Source organism: Mixophyes fleayi, chromosome 12, assembly GCF_038048845.1.
Source record: "Mixophyes fleayi isolate aMixFle1 chromosome 12, aMixFle1.hap1, whole genome shotgun sequence".
In the NCBI taxonomy this organism is placed as follows: domain Eukaryota; kingdom Metazoa; phylum Chordata; class Amphibia; order Anura; family Limnodynastidae; genus Mixophyes; species Mixophyes fleayi.
The window spans coordinates 78,731,146-78,754,298 of record NC_134413.1 but is presented as its reverse complement, the minus strand read 5'-3'; the positions used below and the strand labels follow the sequence as shown (position 1 = coordinate 78,754,298).

The 23,153-nt window shown below is 40.5% G+C and overlaps 1 protein-coding gene and 1 non-coding gene across 5 annotated transcripts in view; both read right to left on the bottom strand.

Annotated features, from left to right (window-relative positions):
• Positions 1–534: 534 nt before the first annotated feature.
• LOC142108906 (NACHT, LRR and PYD domains-containing protein 3-like) overlaps positions 535–23,153 on the bottom strand; it is a 32,339-nt gene continuing 9,720 nt past the window's right edge. Inside the window, exons 6-13 of one of the 4 annotated variants that reach the window (XM_075192875.1) lie at positions 20,436–22,131; positions 17,201–17,287; positions 13,694–13,864; positions 8,500–8,670; positions 5,719–5,889; positions 2,403–2,567; positions 961–1,060; positions 535–602 (exon numbers count right to left, since the gene is read on the bottom strand). In XM_075192875.1, the coding sequence (XP_075048976.1) occupies positions 970–1,060; positions 2,403–2,567; positions 5,719–5,889; positions 8,500–8,670; positions 13,694–13,864; positions 17,201–17,287; positions 20,436–22,131 (2,552 nt within the window). In that variant the 3' untranslated portion in view covers positions 535–602; positions 961–969. Of the gene's footprint in view, positions 603–636; positions 1,061–2,402; positions 2,568–5,718; positions 5,890–8,499; positions 8,671–9,695; positions 10,806–13,693; positions 13,865–17,200; positions 17,288–20,435; positions 22,132–23,153 lie in introns of those variants that run through there. The other 3 variants (XM_075192874.1, XM_075192876.1, XM_075192877.1) reach the window with 3 other exon arrangements.
• LOC142109467 (U2 spliceosomal RNA) lies at positions 13,393–13,587 on the bottom strand. The gene has a single exon (XR_012680387.1). It is a non-coding gene; the product is annotated as a U2 spliceosomal RNA (small nuclear RNA).

The window sequence follows — 23,153 nt, the reverse complement described above, 5'->3', positions numbered from 1 at the left end:
ACAGACAGGGTTGGGGAGGAGTGTTCTCAGATGTTAGTCCAAAATGTACATGTGCTGTTGTGGTGGCAGGAAAAACTTGTCTTACATGTCTGATATTTTGGAAGCACTGGCCTAACTGGGCTGTTGAGAGAAGAAGAGAGGGTTCGGACCATCATCAGAGGTCTGAATCTAGAGACCTGGATGGACACCAACTAACCCTACGCCTTAACCAATGATCTCCATGGCCGAGTGTAAGTTGGACTATACCTATTTTTATTATTTGTAATATTATAAATGGAACAGAAGGAAGCTGAATTGAATGATAATATAACCCAGTGAACCTCCATTTGACCTTACTGGTTTCTAAGAACACAACATAAGTAACAGTGTCTCAGGTAATGTATCTATGCTCCCCTAAACTATGGACAAGACACAATCTATTATAGCCATAAACATTGTCCTTCCATCATCTTATCAATTCTCAATTCATGATATAAACTTAACATGGTTAAGGTTAAAGAAATCTGAGACTGGTTTCCCAGTGAGATGTCTGTCTCTCTCCATTTCGATTCTACAATAGTCCAAGAAGTGTGAGCTCAATGGAAGACCTGTTGTGTCGCTATTATTATTATCATTATCATTTATTTGTTAGGCGCCACAAGATTTCCACAGCGCCGTACACAAAGCAAACAGTAGACTATACAGGGTATAACAATACAGAACAATAAACAAAAATACCAATGCTTCAGAAACTCCAGTTAGGTCAATGCAGTAGAGGCGGAGTAGAAGAACAGGTGTGGAGACAAGAGGGAAGAAGGCCCTGCTCATTCGAGCTTACATCCTAAGGGTGGGTGAACGAACAGACACAATTGGAGGAATTTGAAGAGTGGGGAGAGGGACCGGGAGGAGAGAGGGTAGAACGTTTGGAGGAGATGCGGGTTAGGTAGAAGGTTGGTAGGCTTTAAGGAACCTGGTCGCTATGGAACCATATTATTTGCTTTTACAGCGTATCCTTAGATCTGGTCTTTGCATTTCCATTATATAATTTTTTTGTTCCTCTGACCATCCAATGTTAAGGAGTCTGCAAGAGAAAAACAAATGACACTGGAGATACTGCTACCATCCACCACATGTAAACACATCACAGTCAGAATAAAAACAAGCTACCTCTTGGCTGAATTTCAGAGTTTTGGTGTTGACACACTAATTCACAAGTTGATCCTGATTGGACCAAACTTTGGCAAATAATAAACGCTCAGAGGATTAGGCCAATTACAGTGTGTGGAATGAAAAGAAACCAATCAGAAGCCAATCAGCAGCATCAACAAATGTCACATGTCCATAGGTTTATAAAAGGAACTCACACCCTTAGACATTCATTCTTCCTGGATTGTACTAGAGGAAAAGTCTGTGGATGATCTCTGTGACTGTGTCCTTTAGTAACCGAGATTATCGTACACCCCTGTGTGCACTGACTTACTGCAGTAATACCTACCTAATTTATCTGTTCCCTTTTATATCTCTTATTTTGTACTCTATTCAAGTCACTCTGAACAGCGTAAAACACCACTTGTCGATCCAAGTGTAAAAATACGCAGGCAATTCACCACAATATCACGTGGTGTATATTTGTTACAATACAATAAGTGAAGCTTATTTTTTTATCACACCTAAAAGGGAGTTGAGGCTCGTGCACTGCCTTTGGAAAACAAAATCAAACTGTTACAAATTTGAGAAGGCACAAATAAACTACAATGTGGTCCAGAGAGCGTAACTCCCCCTCCCAGGGGCAAACGCAAGATTTGTAGAGGGGGATTTCCACACCACGCCACCAGTGGGCGTGACCAACATGCATGGGGCCATGGTTATAATTTTAGATAGTGCTTGGCTGCTCTCCAACTCCTCCTATCCCTATAATATACATGGGTAATGCTGCATGCACTACTGTTAGGTGCTCTCCCTTTTCAAGCAGAGTCGTGTGAAGCCACCTCAATTATACAGTGCCCCAGGCTTGGAGGGGGGTTTCCAGGCACTAGTAACCCCCCCCCCCCTCGGTTTGCCTATGTCTCCTACCATACATGCACACACACACATGCCCCTTAGAAGAGGGCTGTTTTCAAGATCTACTGGAATGCCATCTCAAGTGAGCTTAAGGAAGTTTTGGTGATTTCCACTGTTTTCTAGGTAACAGCAGCTACCATCACAACTTCAGTGATGATGAGGAGCCGATGTCCTTGCACTCTGCCCAGTGCACAGATTGGTAATAGAAGACAAAGATGAGGATGGATTGGAAGAAAAAGTCAATATCTTATACATTTATCATTAAGAGTCCTATTCCTAATACATTTTCGTTCATTCATCTGTATATTACACATATTCCTCTCCCTGTGTAAATAAGCATATTCATAGGAAATTCTATGTACCCGATCTCTTGAAGGTTGGTAGATCTCTGTATAAGCTCCTTGATGGCATTGTAGCCACGGCCTTTGAAATCATTGGAACTCAGATTCAGGTGTATGAGGTTTTTGTTGTTACTCAGCGATTCCAGTAGTGGAGCGTAATCATTTGTCAACCGAGTATCAAACAGACTGCAAGATATGAGATAAACACTTTGGGTCTGATTCATGTCCAAACACAACTTGCATGTAAGTTTAATTTTGAAATGGAGCATGGAACGTGTGCCTAGTTCTGACCATACTGGAATCCGAACATATCTCAAGATCATAGCTGGCAACTTTCTATTTTTTCCTTCTGGGAGATCTCGAAGGGGGAGGTGCGGTGGGAGGTCAGAAGGGGGCGGGTGCGGCGAACCGCATCATATTGGGCCCGGGCCCACTGCAAAATCGTTGGGGGCGGGACAAAATGATGTGATTCGCTGCGAATCAAGTTATTTAGGCTCCTATCAGGCAGGTTGCGGGAGAATTGCCTACCCGCAATTGGGGAGTCTCCCGGACATTCCGGGAGAGTGGACAAGTATGCTCAAGATATGTTTGGATTTAAGTGTGGGTGTAAGTACACTCTGCCTAAACAGTACTTTATTATGTAGACACACAAAACAGATTGCAGTATAGGTATATATATATATATATATATATATATATATATATATATATACACAATACAAAATAAACGGTCACATCAGAACGCATAAAAAAAAATTCATATCAAAACTATTAACGGTTGCTTAATTTTTTTTATATATTTTTTTTTTAATTACTTACATAAATAAAGATGCTTTTAATGCACTACTGAATATAAAAATCCATTTTTTTTATAGTCTTAGTTGCATATACGTGTGTTTTTTAATACAAAGACTATGCCCTGTCAGCCATTACTATCAGTCGGCATTTACATCTGCCCTGTAACTGGTGCAAATAATATGGATGACACCAGGCGGACTTATGAGAAACACAGGACTTTAATTGATTACATTGCCTATGTTAGTCCACCCCTTCCCTCCACCCATTCCGCCTCTCAAGTCATAGGCAGTATTAAGTGTGTTCGGACATGATTTGCATGCAAATACATTCATTGGTGCAATGTCCATTTCGGCGCAGCGCTATTTCACAAAAGATACACTACGCAAATGGACGGACGTCCAAACATGAATCAGGCAACACTTGAAATATATACAATTACACCACACTTATGGCTCAAATCCTATGATCCCTCATGCTTGCTGATTCCACAAGAGGGCGATGTTGAGACAACCCTCTCACTCCATATCCCTCACTCTGTAATCCCCATAAAAGGGAACTCAACCAATGTTGTACAAATATTTACTGATAGCCGATAATTTTTATTAAAGGTCATTTATGAATGCAGGAAATGTGGGCCTACAGAACAAGTGCAGTTTTGTTTTTTTGTGATAACAGGTCTTATTATTACCATATTGTCTCCATTGTTATGGGTGCACACACTATTTAGTGTGTCAAAATGGTAATATCTGTGGGGGAAATTGTGCTCATCCTGATTGCAGAAGTTGGGCAGATGGCAGGTTCCTTGCAGAATGCACACTAGCCAAAGAAATGCCTTTGATACTGTGCCGAAATGCAAGAGCAAAATTTAATTTAGTAGGTCATTTATAATGCTAAAGCAAAGCAGAGTCAATGTCGTGTACCCAGACCTCCCCCAAATATACACCCTCCAATCACAAAACACACCCCACCTAGAGACAACCACCTATACTCGCAGGGTAAAAAGGCCTCCACGAGCCTCCCTGATTTGCCTGAGAGGTAAGAGTTCTGCCTCCCCAAACTCCTCTCCAACCTTTAGTCTTCTCTTTCCCCAACCCCCACTAATGCCTAATCTTAATCCCAAATATCTATTCTTCTTTGATTTACTCCCAAAGCCCTTCCACAAGTCCCTTCTTCCCTTACCCCCAAATTTTTACTACTCAGTTCCTTAATCCCAAACATATCATTCCATCTCTTACTCCTAAGCCCCTCTCCCACATAATTTAGACAGCACATTGGGTTTACCCATGATCTCCAGCCTCATTTCGGTATAAACATCCAAGCAGTGGCCTTACCCCAGCTGCCAGCGTGCTATCGCTAATGTAGGCTGCATATCGGGACTATGTACAGGGTCAACAGTGGATTAAATTGTACTAACAACCAACTAAACAGCTAGCCCCAACCGGGGGTTAACATAGGCCACAGATGAACCAAAGCTACAACACTGACACCCCTTACTACAGCGACTCGATATACAATATTGCCATCCACACTACACTGCCATCCTACACTATTGTGTCGCTGTCAACAAATGCCAAAAATTATACATTTTGGGTATGATTCATTAGTGATCTTATCTACCGTTTTTTGCTTATCTTAAGCAAATTCACTATGTGGATGCTCAGAAAAGGGAGATAAGAAGCAAAATCCACTGCGTAAATGAAGAATTTCTTAAGTTAAGATGAAAATCCATCTTAACTTCACTCTTATCTCCCCGTTTCTTCTTAAAATAAGCATCTTAACTTTTGCACAAGATAAGATCACTAATGAATCAGGCCCTTTTACTTTTACTGTGATCGGCATGATTCCTATTAATTTCCTGGCTGTCGCTGTATATATTTTCATTTTGAAAAAAAATTATGCAGCTTCCATTAAACTATCCACCCCCTCTCACCCCACCCACGGACCGTTTACTGTACACTTCCGTCCCAACTTGATTCTCCTTCTCAAAGATGCCTGGGGGTAAATGTATCAAGCTGAGAGTTTTCCAGCAGGTTTGAAAAGTGGAGGTGTTGCCTGTAGCAACCAATCAGATTCTAGCTATCATTTTGTAGAATATACTAAATACATGATAGCTAGAATTTGATTGGTTTTTCAAACCCGCCAAAAAACTCTCAGCTTGATACATTTACCCCCTGGTGTATTAAAGAGGTTGGAAAACGATTTGTAGATGTAATGGGGATAGAGGTTAAACAACTGGCAACGTCCAATACCTATTCCTTCAATCGGTTTAATGGTGACCTCCCCACCAAACACTACTTTCTATAATACAGTAACATACGAAAAGATAGTGGAGCTGAAGGGTGAGTCTCGGTTCTCCACCTTAATTCATAACATGGCACAAAGTGAAAAGATATACCGTCAACTATAGCAACCAATCACGTCACCTAGTGCAGCCAGATTAATGAGAGATGTTATCTGATTGGCTGCCATGGGTTACAGTATATTATGCTCAACACTTTCTGTACTTGTCTCACCCTTGTATAGATCTGTTTATACTCACTGTAACTCCTCTATCCGGCAGGTAGGACTGGACAGAGCTGTCATTAAGTCACTGAAGTGAGGACCAGCCAGCTGATTACCAGACAGGTTAAGTCTCCTCAAGGACTGGTTCTTATTTACTGCAGAGGCCAAATTACTACAAGAACTCTCTGTTAGGCAATTACGCATCAAGCTGTAGGAAAATATAATAAAAAAGTTATAAAAGAGCCACCGAATCATGAATCATGATACAATCGTGACACAATCAAAGTATGTGAGTGTTACACCTGTACGGTAGACATCACAATATCACAATCCATATAATTTTTGCCAACTAGAACCTAATGGAGATGTTAAAAATGTGATGATGGGTCTATGTCTAATTTCAGCAAATTTGGAGCCAAATGTTATATTCAAGGCACATCCTGTGCAGAGGTTAGTGGTTGTATTGAAACAAAGTTTTCATCTAGTGGGTCCCACAAAAATAGTAAAATAAATAATTAAAACAAATATATTAATTCTTTATACAAATATGAAAGCTAGCTATCCATTATTTATCACTGAATAAAAACGTTAATGTTTTATCAGTGAAGACAACATTATTTTTTGTATGTTTATGTTACAAAAGAACCATTATTCTCTATTGTTATTATTATTATTATTATTATCATATATTTGAAAGGTGCTATAGTGCTCTGCAGTGCTGTAAACTAGGAAAAATAGGTCATAAATAAACAAAGTTAGACAAATAAAAGCAGACTTGAAAACAGGGTAGAGAGGGTCCCACTCGTGAAAGAGCTTACATTCTAATTGGACTGAAACAAAATGAGTATGGCCAGTGTCGGAACAATATTGGAACAGTTGTGAGGATACATTAGTGTGAGTAGTATAGGTGGGAGTAGCGTAAAATCGAATTAAGAGATTTACAAATTTTCAGAGAGCTTCTAAAAGTTTAGGCTGTGGGAAAGTCTGATTGGGCGAATTTCATAAGTGAGAAGTTCTGAAGGCGGGAGTGAAAGGTGGTTACCAGAGGTGAGGTGAGGCGCAGGTCAGAGGTAGATTTAAGAGGGAGAGAATTTTTAAATGAGATTTGAGATGAGGTGGAACCGGAGGCTGAAGGAGCAAATTACTGCCCCAAGAGAAGAGGTGTACAATGAAAAACGTAAAGGGCCAAGAACAGAGCCTTGTGGGACCCCAACAGATAGTGGGAGTGGAGGGAAAGATGGGCCAGAGGTAGAAACACTAAAGTGGCTGTTTGATAGGTAGGAAGTGAACCAGGTAAGAACTGTGTCACGAAGGCCAATGGAGTGAAGGGTGTGTAGGAGAAGAGGGTGATCAATAGTGTCAAAAGCAGCAGAGAGGTCCAGGAGAATGAGTATGGAGAAATGACACTTAGGGGTAAATGTATCAAGCTGAGAGTTTGTCGGTTGGGTTTGAAAAACCAATCAGAATTTAGCTATCATTTATTTAGTACATTCTACAAAATGATAGCTAGAATCGGATTGGTTGCTATAGGCAACATCTCCACTTTTCAAACCCACCAGAAAACTCTCAGCTTGATACATTTACCTCCTAGACTTTCTTGTAAGTAGAACATAGATCACTTTTGTGAGAGCAATTTCAGTGGAATGTTGGGGGTGGTTGAACACAAGTCACTCAAGTACTTTGAATGCAAAGGGGAAGGAGAGAAAAAGTGCCGTAGATGGAGAGAGGGGCTGGGTCAAGAGTTGGTTTCTTTAGACCTCTCTGGTCTCTCGAGGTAGCCAATTTCAATGGTGAAATGCGTTTGAAATGCCAATTGTACTCATAACAGTTTAATTTAACTTTTAAATCATTAATAGCTCTATTTTCACTTACCATTGTCTTGCTCTTTTACTATGTATCCCCTTTTCACTATTTCACCCTTACCAGTATAATACCATTTTATTAAACTATATTATTTATTTTAATTATTATTTTATTTAATATTTTTCTTTGTCCTATCAAGCACTATATCCTATTATAATCTTCAATATGCAATCCATGGCACATAACCCATCATCATCATCATCACCATTTATTTATATAGCGCCACTGATTCCGCAGCGCTGTACAGAGAACTCATTCACATCAGTCCCTGCCCCATTGGAGCTTACAGTCTAAATTCTCTAACATACAGACAGGGAGAGACTAGTGTCAATTTTTGACAGCAGCCAATTAACCTACCAGTATGTTTTTGGAGTGTGGGAGGAAACCGGAGCACCCGGAGGAAACCCATGCAGACACAGGGAGAACATACAAACTCCACACAGATAAGGCCATGGTCGGGAATTGAACTCATGACCCCAGCGCTGTGAGGCAGAAGTGCTAACCACTGAGCCACCGTGCTGCCCAACCCATGTATTAAAATACAATTTTTATATAGATTGTAATCTTCTGTCACAATATAAATAAATGATAATAATAATATTTGATATCTTTCATTTCTTCCTAGACTCCATGAAAAATATTCAGCCACTATAGTGGTATGCTGCAAACTTGTTTTTTATATGGCCAATAATACACTGATTAATTTGGGTGAACCAGGATTAATTGATTCTTTTCTACTAGAGGTATCACAAACATGTTTAAATATAATATTTGACAGGTTTAAGTGGAAGCTCAGAAAAGCAACAGTTGAAAAATCCACCATATCTCATACTCTGAGTCACATCTTTGTAGTCTGCACCAGGTTTTTAATTTTTTATCAAGTCAGCCAATCTCCGGTTCAGAGCTCATCAATTTCTGTACATATCTCACTCATGTATAAATCTGTTGTACTCACAGTAATTCCTCTATCCGGCAGGTAGGACTGGACAGAGCTGTCATCAAGTCACTGAAGTGAGGACCTTCCAGGTTATTATCAGACAGGTCAAGTTTCTTCAGGGATTGATTAGTGCTTATTACAGAGGCCAAATTACTACAAGAACTCTCTGTAAGGCCAGTACGTCTCAAGCTGTAGAAAAAGAGAATAAAAAAAAGCTATAAAAGAGCCACAAAATCACGAACCGCGAGTGGGTTGTTAAAGTTATTTCATCGTTTACCAATAATCATTGTCTATGCGATTTGCGTGGTTCCAACTCACAAAGCTATTAATTAGCGAAAGCAAAAAAATAACAATTAAGTAAATATGTACAACCGATACATACGCCACACTGTGCTGGATCCAGCTTACAGTCATTTAATCCTGAAGTCTGTGGTCAAAGAGACTGTAAGCTGATTCCAAAGAGAAATATATATACATTTGGTGTTACATTAAATACAATACAGATGACTTACCATGTTTCCATAGGTTCAGGCTCCAGGACAGTCCAGTATAGTGTAGTTCATAGGTCAGTTCAAATGACACCCTCCAAGGGTGGGGGTCAGCTCTCCAAGGGTGGGGGTCAGATGCATACTAATCTTCCTTCCGAAAGCTAGTTCAAACTGGTCTATTTACATTATACACACAATACCATTCTGATCACTAATTCCCTATATTCCATAACTAGCATACAGGAGGTGCGATCTCAGTGTAAGTGTAAGTGTATGCATGTGTTATTTATTGTGCGATTGAGTCATAACACATGGCGTACTGATTGCAATCGCACAGTAAAACAATATTAATCAATATACTTTCTTTCATCCAATTATTCGACTTTCACAGTGTGTAAAATACATACATAATACTGTATGTACATTAAATACATAGATAAAAGATCATAACCCAGGTACTTGCAATTCATGCTTTCAAAATCCAAATATTTTAACAATATTAGTACAGTCCCCCCTGCACAGGTGTTTGTGATGTGGTTGCACACTTTACTCTGCACATAGACATCCTGATATGAACACAACAGTTTTACATATCATTAATAGTAATCAGAACCAACTAAACCAGGCCTGTCCAACCTGCGGCCCTCCAGGTGTTGTAAAACTACAAGCCCCAGCTTGCTTTGCCGGTAGACAACCAGTTGATAGCTGGAAGGGCATGCTGGGACTTGTAGTTTCACAACACCTGGAGGGCCGCAGGTTGGACAGGCCTAAACTAAACTGTCCTAAGTAAACCCCACCCAGCAGCATCCCACACCCTAGAGAGATGCTAGATGAACAATTTGTATAATTACATTTTAGAACCAAAGACTGTGAAAGTCAAATAATTGGATGAAATTGTTTCAAATGAATGATCATCGATTTAATTGGTTAATATTTCACTTTAATAAAGTTTCAGCACATAGTCTTTTATATGTAAATGTAATATATTTAATAGTTTAATATAATAATGTTAAAACTACTTTAAAGTCATCTAAGGCTCAGGAAATAAGAAATGTATCATGTTTAGTGTCATACTGATCCACTTTTTACCATCAGAAATACTGTCGCTACTATCGGCTAAGCGATCGCACTCTCCGTACGCTAATTATGGATGATAAAGGATTAATGCTCAAAATGATATTGTGTTTGGAATGCAAATGGATTGGTTTTAACCAGTATTTCCTCCTGAGTGAAGACACGTAGGCAACAGTTGTAGTGAGTTGCCCCCACCCTCGGAGAGCATTGTTTGAATCGACCTATGACCTGCATTGTACTGGACTGTCCTAAATCCTGAACCAATGGAGAATGCTTTTACAATTATCTTGCATACTTTATGACATCACTGTATTTTATGTTACACAAATTGTATATAAACCAGGTACTGAGACCACCATTCAGTCTACTTTGACCACAGGCTGAATGACTGAATGACTGTTAGCTGGATCCAGTGCGCTGCATATGTATCGGTTGTACCTTATATCATTTTATTGTAATCTGTTATACTTTGCTAGTAAAATCTATTTGTGTGTTGGAACCACAATAATCGCATTGGACAATAGTTATTGATAGCAACAAAATGAACATTACAAGTCCAACAAAATAAAGGGAACATAGTCTGTTGAATTGAAGGATAAATAAAGCTAGGCTAAAATAAATATGAGTTCTGATAGTAAAACTAGTCCTGGGATCCTTCGCTGAAAGGTGCGGAGAGGTTCTCTTTCCAAATCCAGCTGTAGAGGGCTTGCTTCAATCGGTTAGGTCCCCAGTTTCGACCATCCACTTGGGGGCTTTTTCAAGCTATGAGGGTAGGAGTGAACTCTCTTTAAGTAATAAGGATTTATATATGTGTTGTTATTATTATTATTATTATCTTTTATTCATAAGGTGCCACAAAGGGTCCACAGCGCCGTACATGACATATACAGAAAGCAGTGATCCATAACACATAGCATGATACATGAAGAACAAAATACAAAGACCAAACATACTGAATGAATAAAAATACAGGTAATACGGTTATGTAGATCAAATTATATGAGGGACAGTGAGTGAGAGTGATGGCAGTAATCAGCGGGAAGTTGGCCTACGCTTAAGAAAACAGAGAATTTATACATAGTTCCGCTTCATTGTGACGTCACCGAAGACAGCGACATTTACATTTAAAGTGCTATGTTAATGTTAGGGTTACGGTACGCCGAACGTCGGTAACTTATGTGACGTCACAATGAAGCGCCGGCATCCAGCATCTTCGCATTTAGCAGCAGTCGCATAGCAGTGCTTTCGGTAATCTCCGCTGTTGGGGTTAAGGTAAGTGTACATTTTAATTAGGTCATTATTTCATTGTTACAGGGGTTTGTTTTTTTAGGTATACCGATTGTGTCGATATCGTACCCAACCTGTAGGGATCACATAGATTCAGCATACAGACGGAGCTTGAAAGTGTTAGTAGTAAATGTGAAACTTGTACTACCCTATTTGTACACAATCTAATAATGGAATGTATCATATGCACAAGAGTGAATAGTGTCTTGACAATTATTAATAAATTGCATATGTTGCATTTACCATAAAAAAAAAATGCAAATATCTGTTGGTTTCTTGTTTAAAGATCAAACGGGAATGCTCTTTCCAGTCCCGGCCCAAATGGAAATGTCAATAAAGTGATGCGAGTAGATGCCCATGAATTGGTATAATATAGCTGCCACACTAATGAATTAGGTAGCTATAGGGTCAATTCGCAATCAATCATCAGAAGCGGCTAGCAATGCTGTATCCTGGTGAAGCAAAAAAATCTATTTGTTTTAAACCTGCCGCAACCATGATCCCCATACCCGGCCCCCACTAATATAGATATCCCTGGGTGTTTGTGTGTAGGCTTGTTTTTACTTTTTTTATACTCTTATTTTTTTTTATCTATGCATGTTACTTTTTTTTTTCTCTGCTTTCTCTCTTGCTCCGATATTGGCGGGACAGTCCCACGGATTAGGGCTTTTGCCCTGATTCCGGAAGAGTTGGAAGTTATATCCCGTCTGTTGCATCCAAGGGCTTCATGGCTGGGGTCCTCTATTTGGCTACCCTGTCTGGGTTTTTCTGGGCCTGTTGCCGGAGGACCGGTGGAGGTGGTAGCTCTTGATCAGGAAGATGCTTGGCAGACTTCTTCCCATCCCTCTTCCTATAGGTAGGGGCTGAACTGCAGCTTGAAAGTGCAGCAGATGTGGTAATACTCGTGGCTCCTTGTCCTGGAATCAGAAGGCAGCTTGACATCTTGTGGAGAGAAGACACTTTTTGGCCGGCAAAGCTATGCAAATTTTCTCCCCAGTGGCCAGAGCTATGCAGAGCGGCTTTCCTCCTTGAAGTCCTTCCTCCTGACATTCTTTGCGCTTCCTTGGCCAGAGGAGAACTACCTGTGCACACTCCACACTTTATCCTCACCAGTGTTAGACCACAGTCAGCATTCAACCACCCAGACTTGAGGTACCACAAGAGTATTTATAGCCTGTCACAGTTTGGTATTCTGGACTCTTGGGGGAGTGATAGTAACTGGTGTGAAGTAGGCACACTGGTAATGTCAGTTCTATACCCAGACAGCGAATAGACAACAGATGCAGAATAAGGTACAATTAGCAATTTAATGATGCTTGAATGATCACAGAAAGTCTTGGTAATTAAGCACAAGGATCATAGGAACAGGGTGAGCAGTACCACCAGCAATGCAGTATGAGTGCATACAATATATCAGTATAATCAGTGTATTCCAATACAGCGATAGCAGGAACAGTCCAGCAACAAAGTGGAGATGGTAATGCAGCAGGTATATGAGACCACAATGAGGCAGCACGATACAGGAGGTACAAGTAACAGTCCAGCAACAAAGTGGAGATGGTAATGCAGCAGGTATATGAGACCACAATGAGGCAGCACGATACAGGAGGTACAAGTAACAGTCCAGCAACAAAGTGGAGATGGTAATGCAGCAGGTATATGAGACCACAATAAGGCAGCACGAAACAGGAGGTACAAGTAACAGTCCAGCAACAAAGTGGAGTGGGTAAGAGCAAGCAGCTCAGAAGATACGACCTGTAATAACCACTGAGCCACCGAGACAAATGTGGAGTAGATGATCTTGCGTGGTGCAGTCCATGGAGATGTAGTTTGAGCAGTATAGCCTTTGAACAGCAACACAGCAGAGGTAAGTGCAGTCTGAGCAGTATAGCCTTTGAACAGCAACACAGCAGAGGCACTGACGATCCAGGTGAGAGCACACAGAATAGGTAAGAACCTAAACAGCCAGGTAACTTGATGAACAGGCCCAGAGGAATGGGAGGAGGTGCCTTTTCAAGTTTAGAACCAGAACCTGAGACCAATAGGAATCTTGCCAGAAACAGACAGGTGCTCAGTCTGCACATGTGCAGATCAGACTAAGGGTTTGAGGCTGCTAATGAGGCACAGGTGAGTGTCTTAGTCTTTCTTTATGGAACCTGAATAAACGCCGTGTGACACTTTCCTACCCTTAAACAGCTATAGTAGCTGATAAGAGTAGATACTGCACTTGATCTTAGCCAAAAGGCAGAGAAGCGATCCCTATCTCAATTCCATATGTGCTGCTCATGTTACCATAGATATTATCTCATATATTCATATGATTTCTCATTTGTCTCACTCCTACACAGACCTGTTATACTCACTCTAATTCCCGTATACGGCATGTTGGACTGGACAGAGCTTTCGCCAAGTCACAGAAGTGAGGACCATGCAGACTGTTAGCAGACAGATCAAGTATCCTCAGGGACTGGTTATTTCTTATTGCATATGCTAGCTGGGACGAGGATCTATATGTCAGGCCATTGTTACTCAAACTGTAAGAGAAATTAAGAATAATTAAATTGGGATTTTTTTTTTTTCTGCCACTGCTTATAACTCTTAGAAAAAGTGCAGCACAAGAGAAGAGTACTTAGTTAAATTAGTTTTCATCATCATCATCACCATTTATTTATATAGCGCCACTGATTCCGCAGCGCTGTACAGAGAACTCATTCACATCAGTCCCTGCCCCATTGGAGCTTACAGTCTAAATTCCATAATATACACACACAGACACAGACAGACAGACAGAGAGAGAGACTAGGGTCAATTTTGATAGCAGACAATTAACCTACCAGTATGTTTTTGGAGTGTGGGAGGAAACCGGAGCACCCGGAGGAAACCCACGCAAACACGGGGAGAACATACAAACTCCACACAGATAAGGCCATGGTCGGGAATTGAACTCATGACCCCAGTGCTGTAAGGCAGAAGTGCTAACCACTTAGCCACAGTTTATAGTTTTATAAGATTAGTGAATAATTAGCCATTTTAAGTCACTCTGAACCCTATTTTGCCCCATAAATTACCTGATTCTGACTCATGAAATATTACATAATGCACCCCGCACCCTGTGGAATAAAGGATATCAGTTGTCACCAGTGCCACATAACAGCATGATAAAATGTAGATGTACTCATGCGCAATATATACTCTACTTGAGAACCATTCAAGAATAGCAATGTAATACAAGCAACAAAGAAACAGAGTTTGTGGTAAGAAGACCATGCTTTTTCTACAATGTTTCAGCTAGCCCCATATTAAGTGTAGCCTAGAAGCCCAACACCAGCAGAATATAAAAGGAAAACAGACTCAAACCCCTACAATCTATTTTGCATGCTGCGGCAAAACTGATTTTCCTTGCAAATCGTTATTCCTCTGTTGAATCACTCTGTCAGTCTCTACACTGGCTGCCTGTCTTCTACCGAATACAATATAAAATACTTTTACTAACCTATAAGGCCATCAACAAAGCTGCACCAACATACATCTCCTCTCTTGTCTCAAAATATCTCCCAACTCGGCAACTCCGTTCTACACAAGATCTGCGTCTCTCATCCACCCTCATTACATCCTCCCCATTCCCGGGTTACAGGACTTTTTTTCAGGCTGCACCCACTCTATGGAATTCTCTCCCTCGCACAATAATACTCTCCTCTGGTCTACAAACTTTCAAGCGTTCTCTGAAAACCTACCTCTTCAGACAAGCTTATAATATTCCTCAACCACCCCCTTAACCTCACCGCCTTTAGCCTGTTACACAATTTCACACAAGACAACTACCCCCTGACCAACATTGTTGTGTGACAGGATCATTTAGCTTATGAGTCACTTTTACCTTTGCAGTCTGGCTGGGCCAAAATGCAAAATGTAGACTTAACCTCATGTGTCAATCTCCCATTGTCCCATAGATTGTAAGCTTGCGAGCAGGGCCTTCTCACCTCTCTGTCTGTTTTACCCAGTTTGTTTATTAGTTTATTATGTCTGTCCCCAATTGTAAAGCGCTACGGAATATGTTGGCGCTATATAAATAAATGGTGATGATGATGATGATGATGAATTAAAATCGGAAAGTCGATTACCATGCCCCCACCAAAATGCAAGTTCTGTTCCCAACAGAAGCCTTGTACACCATAGAAAAGAACTAACCTGAAAATGTGAAGTGAATGGAGCAACGATAGAAACATAGAGAAATCTTGCAAACAATTCTTAATTCATGGATGCTAGACATTGATGTTAAGTGTAAAACAATGGACATGCAATTAATCTCCATCAGTTGTTCCCCAGTGATCATTGCATGCCATACGTAAAAAGCTCATAAAATAAGATATGGGAATTAATCTGATAATAGATGTTGAGGATAACTAGAGATGTGTAAGATGGGATTATGCTCAGATGGTTTCCTGTACAAACAAGTACTGAAACGCGTGAGGAATTCTGCTTCCTGCAAGCTTCCTCCTTCCAAGTTATTTGGCGGTGATCCATTTCTATGCCACAGTTATTAGTCTTATACTACTTTTTGTTTTCACCTATTAGGGGTTTTGTCAACGATTATTTACGCATCGGGAGACTTCCATGCCCTCGATGGCAACTTTTTGCCGCATTTGATGTAGCCCACTCATAAAGCAAATTTAACTGCAGATTTGTTCCCTTATATATGGTTTGTGAAGCCTCTATACATATCTCCTCATAGGTGGAGCTGCATTTATTCTTTAACATACAATGGACGTATACACGCTTAACTATTGACTTTTAAATTCTATTCTACACACAGCTGTTTGGTGTTGGATCAGTGGATGTATGGCTACAGATATACTTTTTGATTCTACTGTTTGAGCCTAAATTGTTTGAATTCTTAGGGGTATATTTACTAAACTGCAAGTTTGAAAAAGTGGAGATGTTGCCTATAGCAACCAATCAGATACTAGTTATCCATTATTTAGTACAGTCTACAAAATAACAGCCAGAATCTGATTGGTTGCTATAGGCAACATCCCCACTTTTTCAAACCCCCAGTTTAGTAAATATACCCCTTAGTCTCTGATGTGATTTACGATGTTGGAATCTTTAAACTTCCTCTATTCATTTTGAGAAGCTTCTTCGTGCGGCCTTATATGTGTAACTGTGCCTCTACTCTGGTATGTGCCAGATTAATATACTATATTAAAAGTCTAATTGCCTTAGGGGCCTCTCTATCAAACCTTAAATCCTGCAAAAATGCCTCTTTTTACAAGAGAGAGGCTATTTTAACTTCCGCAACAATTTATCAGCCCAATAATGCCTTAGAAACCATAGATTTCTCTAGAATTTACTATCTTAGGGCCTGATTCATTAAGGATCTTAACTTGAGCAACTTCTTATTTCAGTCTCCTGGATACAACCATGTTACAATGCAAGGGGTGCAAATTAGATTTCTGTTTTTCACATAAGTTAAATACTGATTGTTTTTTCATGTAGCACACAAATATCAACTTTAAATTTCAGTGTACAAATAAGCTATCAAGTATTTGTGTGCTACATGAAAAAACAGTCAGTATTTAACTTATGTGCAAAACAGAAAACTAATTTGCACCCCTTGCATTGTAACATGGTTTTGTCCAGAAGACTGAAATAAGAAGTTTCTCAAGTTAAGATCCTTAATGAATCAGGCCCTTAGTACTTAGTACGGCCATACCAATAGATCTCTGTGGGGACAGCTATTTAGCAAGCTGCGAATATCTTTAATTGTGCCCTTTAGACTAAAAACAAAGAAAAATTATAGAAAGTAGAACTCACATAAGAGAATAGAACATTATGCAGACCATACAATTACAGAACAATACAAATCTTACACCAGCTGTTGAATCCTGCACTCATGATGCTTTAATGCAGATGTTATACAATGAATATCTGAATCCGTCAGGCCACTTTGAGAGAAGCTGGAAAGCAAATAAACAGGAGATTACATTATACTTGTGACAGTAAAGAGACTTGTATCATATATAGGGTGTTGGGCCACCAGAAAAGCTTCGCTGGGCCTTTGCATAATTTTTGCACATGAGTAGAGCTATTTTCGAAGAGTACAACATCATTATTCCATAAGGACATTCCAGCAGCTGATATTTTGTTCATATTATTGGAAACACTGTCTAAGGAACTGATCCAGAATCTTGTTAATACCCAAGATAGTGATATATTTCCCTCAAGCTGCCATGCGATCAACTAAGAGACTGTTTTTTGGTGAAACATCCAGTCTGCTTAGCTTTCTGTCAAATATTCCCCAGCAGATTCCTCTCTCCCAAAGTCAATGAGCCATGTTAGACACAAAAATAAGCATTTGGACCTATCCAACTTTAATGAGCATGGTACTAAGCATGATAGGATGTTTGTGGGCAGCTCGGTGGCTAAGTGGTTAGCACTTCTGCCTTACAGCACTGGGGTCATGAGTTCAATTCCCAACCATGGCCTTATCTGTGTGGAGTTTGTATGTTCTCCCCGTGTTTGCGTGGGTTTCCTCCGGGTGCTCCGGTTTCCTCCCACACTCCAAAAACATACTGGTAGGTTAATTGGCTACTAACAAATTGACTCTAGTCTGTGTGTGTGTCTATATTAGGGAATTTAGACTGTAAGCCCCAATGGGGCAGGGACTGATGTGAGTGAGTTCTCTGTACAGCGCTGCGGAATTAGTGGCACTATATAAATAAAAGGTAATAATAATAATATTACTTATTTAATTTAGGAACAATGTCTATGTGGAGGTGTTTGCTTCTAATACGCTTTGCGTCACTTATTAACTTAAAGCATCAAATCCCTGATAAAATCAGCTGTGTTTTAATTTTTTTTATCACAAATCACTGTGGCGGGATTTAAGAAGATTTATTTACCTTTCTGATTTATGATTCTAGACTACTATGGCAACCACAGTCATGTGGCACATGATGTAGTGAGTAGAGATAGAAAGGCTTTTGAACACCCTTTGAACTCTGTCTGCACTATGTCACGCCCCCCTGCCATCACATGACATCCTGAGAGTTGTGAGCCTGTGTCTGTGTAGCAGACTGACTGACTTGTGTCTGGTAACCAGGGCCGCCGAGAGGGGGGGAGCGGGTACTAATTACCCGGGCCCGGGCATGTCAGGGGGCCCGGCCCGGGCGCTAGTGCCGACATATATTTATTTTTATTTTTTTCAAAACTAATTTTTCTTTCTTTCTCTTTTTTTTTGGGGGGGGGGTGGGGGGGAGCTCGGTCGTTGGTGGGGGGAGCAGGGTAGTTTAAAAAAAAACAAAAAACCATACTCACGAGATTGCGGCGCCGGCGTCCCTCCTCTCTGCTGCTCTGTGCTCCATTACTCCAGACTGACTGAATGCAGGGTGTGACATCATCATGTCACGCCCAGCATTCAGTCAGTCTGGAGCAGTGGAGCACAGAGCAGCAGAGAAGACAGGGAGGAAGAGAGAAGTAAAGGTAAGTGAAGGGAGGAAAACGGGGGGGTTAAAAAACAGGGGGGGTTGGGCAATAGCAGCATGACACAGGGGGGTTAAAAAAGGGACAATAGCAGCATGACACAGGGGGGTTAAAAAAGGGACAATAGCAGCATGACACAGAGGGGTTAAAGAAAGTAGGGACAATAGCAGCATGACACAGAGAGGTTAAAAAAGGAGGGACAATAGCAGCATGACACAGAGGGGTTAAAGAAAGGAGGGACAAGACAAGCAGCATGACACAGAGGGGTTAAATAAAGAGGGTCAATAGCAGCATGACACAGAGGGGTTAAAAAAAGAGGGACAATAGCAGCATGACACAGAAGGGTTAAAAAAGAGGGACAATAGCAGCATGACACAGAGGGGTTAAATAAAGAGGGACAAGCAGCATGGCACAGAGGGGTTAAAGAAAAGAGGGACAAGACAAGCAGCATGGCACAGGGGGTTAAATAAAGGAGGGACAAGCAGCATGGCACAGGGGGTTCAAGAAAGGAGGGACAAGCAGCATGGCACAGAGGGGTTAAAAAACGAGGGACAAGCAGCATGGCATAGGGGGTTAAATAAAGGGGCAAAGGCAGCATGGAGGGCGCAGTGTGATCATAAGGGGGCATAGCGTGGTGATGATAAAGGGGCACAGTAATATGTGTGTGATGGCATGCAGCTTTTGGCAATGTAGTGTGTGGGAGGTAGATGGTGGCTAATTAATGGCTGCTATTTTGTTTGCGGGGTAATGGGAATACTATTTTAATGTTGGGGCTGGAGGAAGGCCTAATAATTAATCATGGATGTTATTGATATAACGGTGGGGCTGGCTGTAATTTTCTAAATGTAGCCATTTTTTTTTCCAAATAGGTTCTCCAACATTCCAGGATCCAGACAAGCCGCAACTAAAGAAACCAGCAGCCACATGTGGTAAAAGTGAGAAGAACAGGCAGGACAGAGCAGCATAGTGTGTGAAATGTTGTGATTCTAGTAGGGACAATGCCAATATTTGGTGAGTGTTTGGTGAGCCCAGTGGGCGCAGGCCAAGACTGAACTCTTTCTGTACACACTGCATTCTTCCTATACTACACAAGGGTGCTAGATGTCCTGAAAGTCAGGAGTGCTTGTAGAAATGTCACGCTCCGCGGAATTCAGGACCTAGTGATTTTATTGTGCTAGCCACGCCACAACGGCGAAGTGCCACGCCCCCAATTGTTAGACAATGCCGCTGAAAAATTTACCGGCGACGCAAATTTTTTTTGCTTGCTCCACTATAAGGGGGGGCCCCATGAATTTGTTGTACCGGGGCCCTGAATTCCTCTTGGCAGCCCTGCTGGTAACCATTTCTGCTTGCCAACCAGAGAGCCTTTAAAGTGGAGATAATGATTTGTAGAATAATATCTATGACAAATCAGGAGTATGCTTAAAATGTACTTATCTTGCCACTTAAAGAAAATAATATATGTGGGATTGCTGATTTGAGTGTTTTTGATGCATTTAAATAGCCTAATATATTTGTGTCATTTGCTTTGAAACAGAAATACATATGTACTGTAATTAGAATTATCAGTTCATAACAACGAGGAAATTGCTTTCTTGACATTTGTAACTTATAAAGCCTTACTTGACATGCTTAATAGTGTGTAGAACTGGCGTCAGTCTCTCCCAGCACTCAGTCTGAATATTACAGGTCTGTAACTCAAGCTTTTCTGTCTCTCTGCAGGATTTGAGGACAAAAGCCAATGCTGAACAGTCCACAGGTGTTAGATGACAGTCACTGCAAAATGTAAAATTTCTATTTGATCCCAAACAGTATTCTACTAGACTCCGATTCTGGGACTCAAAGAGGCAGGCAAATACAGTAAGATATCTGTCTATACAAATATCTTTGTCTATCTGGATACATTTCTGTAGCCAACCAACTAAGTGTTTTAAAGCCATAGTGGAAAAATCTCCTAAACATTTTAGAAGGGATCTAGTAGAACTATCCAAAAATCCACACAGAAATCGGAGAAATATTTCAGCTCGGTTGTCTGCATATAATTTAATTTTATCAAGGGAACTCTGCAACTTCTCAGGAGAATAGTCCAGAAAATGGACCAAAGCGGCCAAAAACTCCTGGAGGGTGAGATGTAAGAAGGAGAAGGTCACATTAGGAGGTTGATCAGATTCCACCATAAAACTTGACAAGAGATGTGAGGAAGTGTCTACATTGAATGATCCCAAATCTTGTTCATCAAATACAATGAGGTGATTCATTACTCCATGTTCTGCCATCCACCCAATAGATGTCATCAGTTCCCGAGCACCACATTTGTCCTGGTTGTGATTGGACAGAATATTACTGACAAAACTCACAAAGAGTTGAGTGACTGTTTTGGGCAATGATGACATCAGCTGATCAGTTGTTGTTGGTTGGGCTTTGAAGCACATTGATAATACTGTACAGATGATCCAGCAGTATGATGGGATGTAACAGAAAGTGTAAAGTGTGTCATTCTCCCTCACATAATGAAACGCCTTCTGTGATAATTCTCTATTTTGGAAAAAGATTTCAAAGTACATCTGTCTTTCTTTGGGAGAAAATCCCATGATCTCCGATACTCGTTGAAAGAGATTGGGTTCAATTGACGCCAGTTTCGTTGGGCGACTGGTCATTAATATAGAACAACCCTTGGCAAGAGACTTTCTCAACAAACTAACCACAATCACTCCGAAAGTTTGTATCTGTTTTGTATTATAACACAACTGACTTGATGTGAAATCCATTTGGTGAATACTTTCATCTAAGCCATCAAATATAAAAAGCAATTTTTCTGGATCCTGTAAAATGTTTCCAAGCTGACGCTGAAGATACGGATATTGTTGAAGGATCATTGTCTCCAAGCTGACCTTATCCAGCCTGTTGAGTTCTCGGAATTTGAAGAAGAAGACAAAAGAAAATCTCTGGTAGAGTTTTCCAGTCACCCAGTCATAAACAAACTTCTGCATCAGTGTGGTCTTCCCTATTCCCGGTACTCCGCTCACCATCACTACACTTGGCTCACATTGTTTTTGGCGAGACCAGCGGAACAGCTTGTTAAGAGCCATATGTTCCATCATAAGACTTTCTTTTTTCATTATAGCCTCATGGTTTCTCCCAGTCTCTATGAGCTCGTGCTGAGAACGTTGTCTGAAATGATCGTCGGAAACAACAGTCATGTTCACATAACGCTCAGTAATGTAGAAACTTTGCTGTTTCTTTGTAGACCTCGGGGGTCTGTGCTCCACTAGATACTGAGCTTTCTCCAGAAGATGTAGCTTGTGCTTTCCCTGAATATCTAAAAATGAAGCAAAGTGGAAAATAAATAGCAAAAAAGATTATGATTCATTGATGAATATTTTTTCCTTAATCCAAATTTCTCTTTCACTTTAAAGGAAAATAATTCTCATAAATATCTTACAAGCTATCCATCATTAAATGCTGTTTTTGTTCTATTGAGGATAAAATGATAAAGAATAAAACAGTTTTATTTCAAGACCCATTTTTTGTTTTGGAATGAACCTTTTATTCTGCCCATCTGCTATAATACAAATGAGCCTTTCATGCTTCCCTACTAAACAATGCGTCTATTGTGTATTCAGTCGTGGCGACTGTGGTGGATGTCAACTGACAATGGACAACTCTTTTCATCTTTTTTCAGAGACTTAAACATATTGGTTCTACAGCCAACATTGTACTCTGCTTTGCTGACTGTCAACGGCAGGCAAATATAGGAGTAAGATGTCCATGGACTCCACGTCTGCAGATGAAGGACAATATCCAAAACTGTCAAAGAAAAATGGTATGGAAGAAAGGAGGATGAGAAAACTATATCTTCAAGTCGCAACTGTTTAAGGTGTTGCAGGCAAAGGTTCCAAGCAGGAGCTGAATGCATCCGATTGCTAAAATTTCAACCATCTACACCAAGTGGAAGTGAATTCATCACAACAAGTATGATATCATCCATAATCATGTAAAAGTCTATTCACCTGAAATGCTCCTTTATTGAATAGGGCCATGGGATTTCCAGTGTAATGGGGTGAGTGCCTTGCCGGCATTATTTACATTTCTCAAAGACACTTCTGGTATATAGAGACTGGGATATTAAAGAGAGTTAGAAGCTAGAACCCAGGACCAGATAGCATCTATCCCCTGGTTATTTCCCTAGATAATTTATTAATTTCCAGTCGGTATGGGAAAGTCTTGGAACATTCCCAAATTTGCATTAAGGTGCCTGTAGCTGAGTTCCATGTCCAGCAAGTCACAGAACATAATGAGATCATGTGTATACAATGCTAGGGCTCTTATATAAACTTCTTA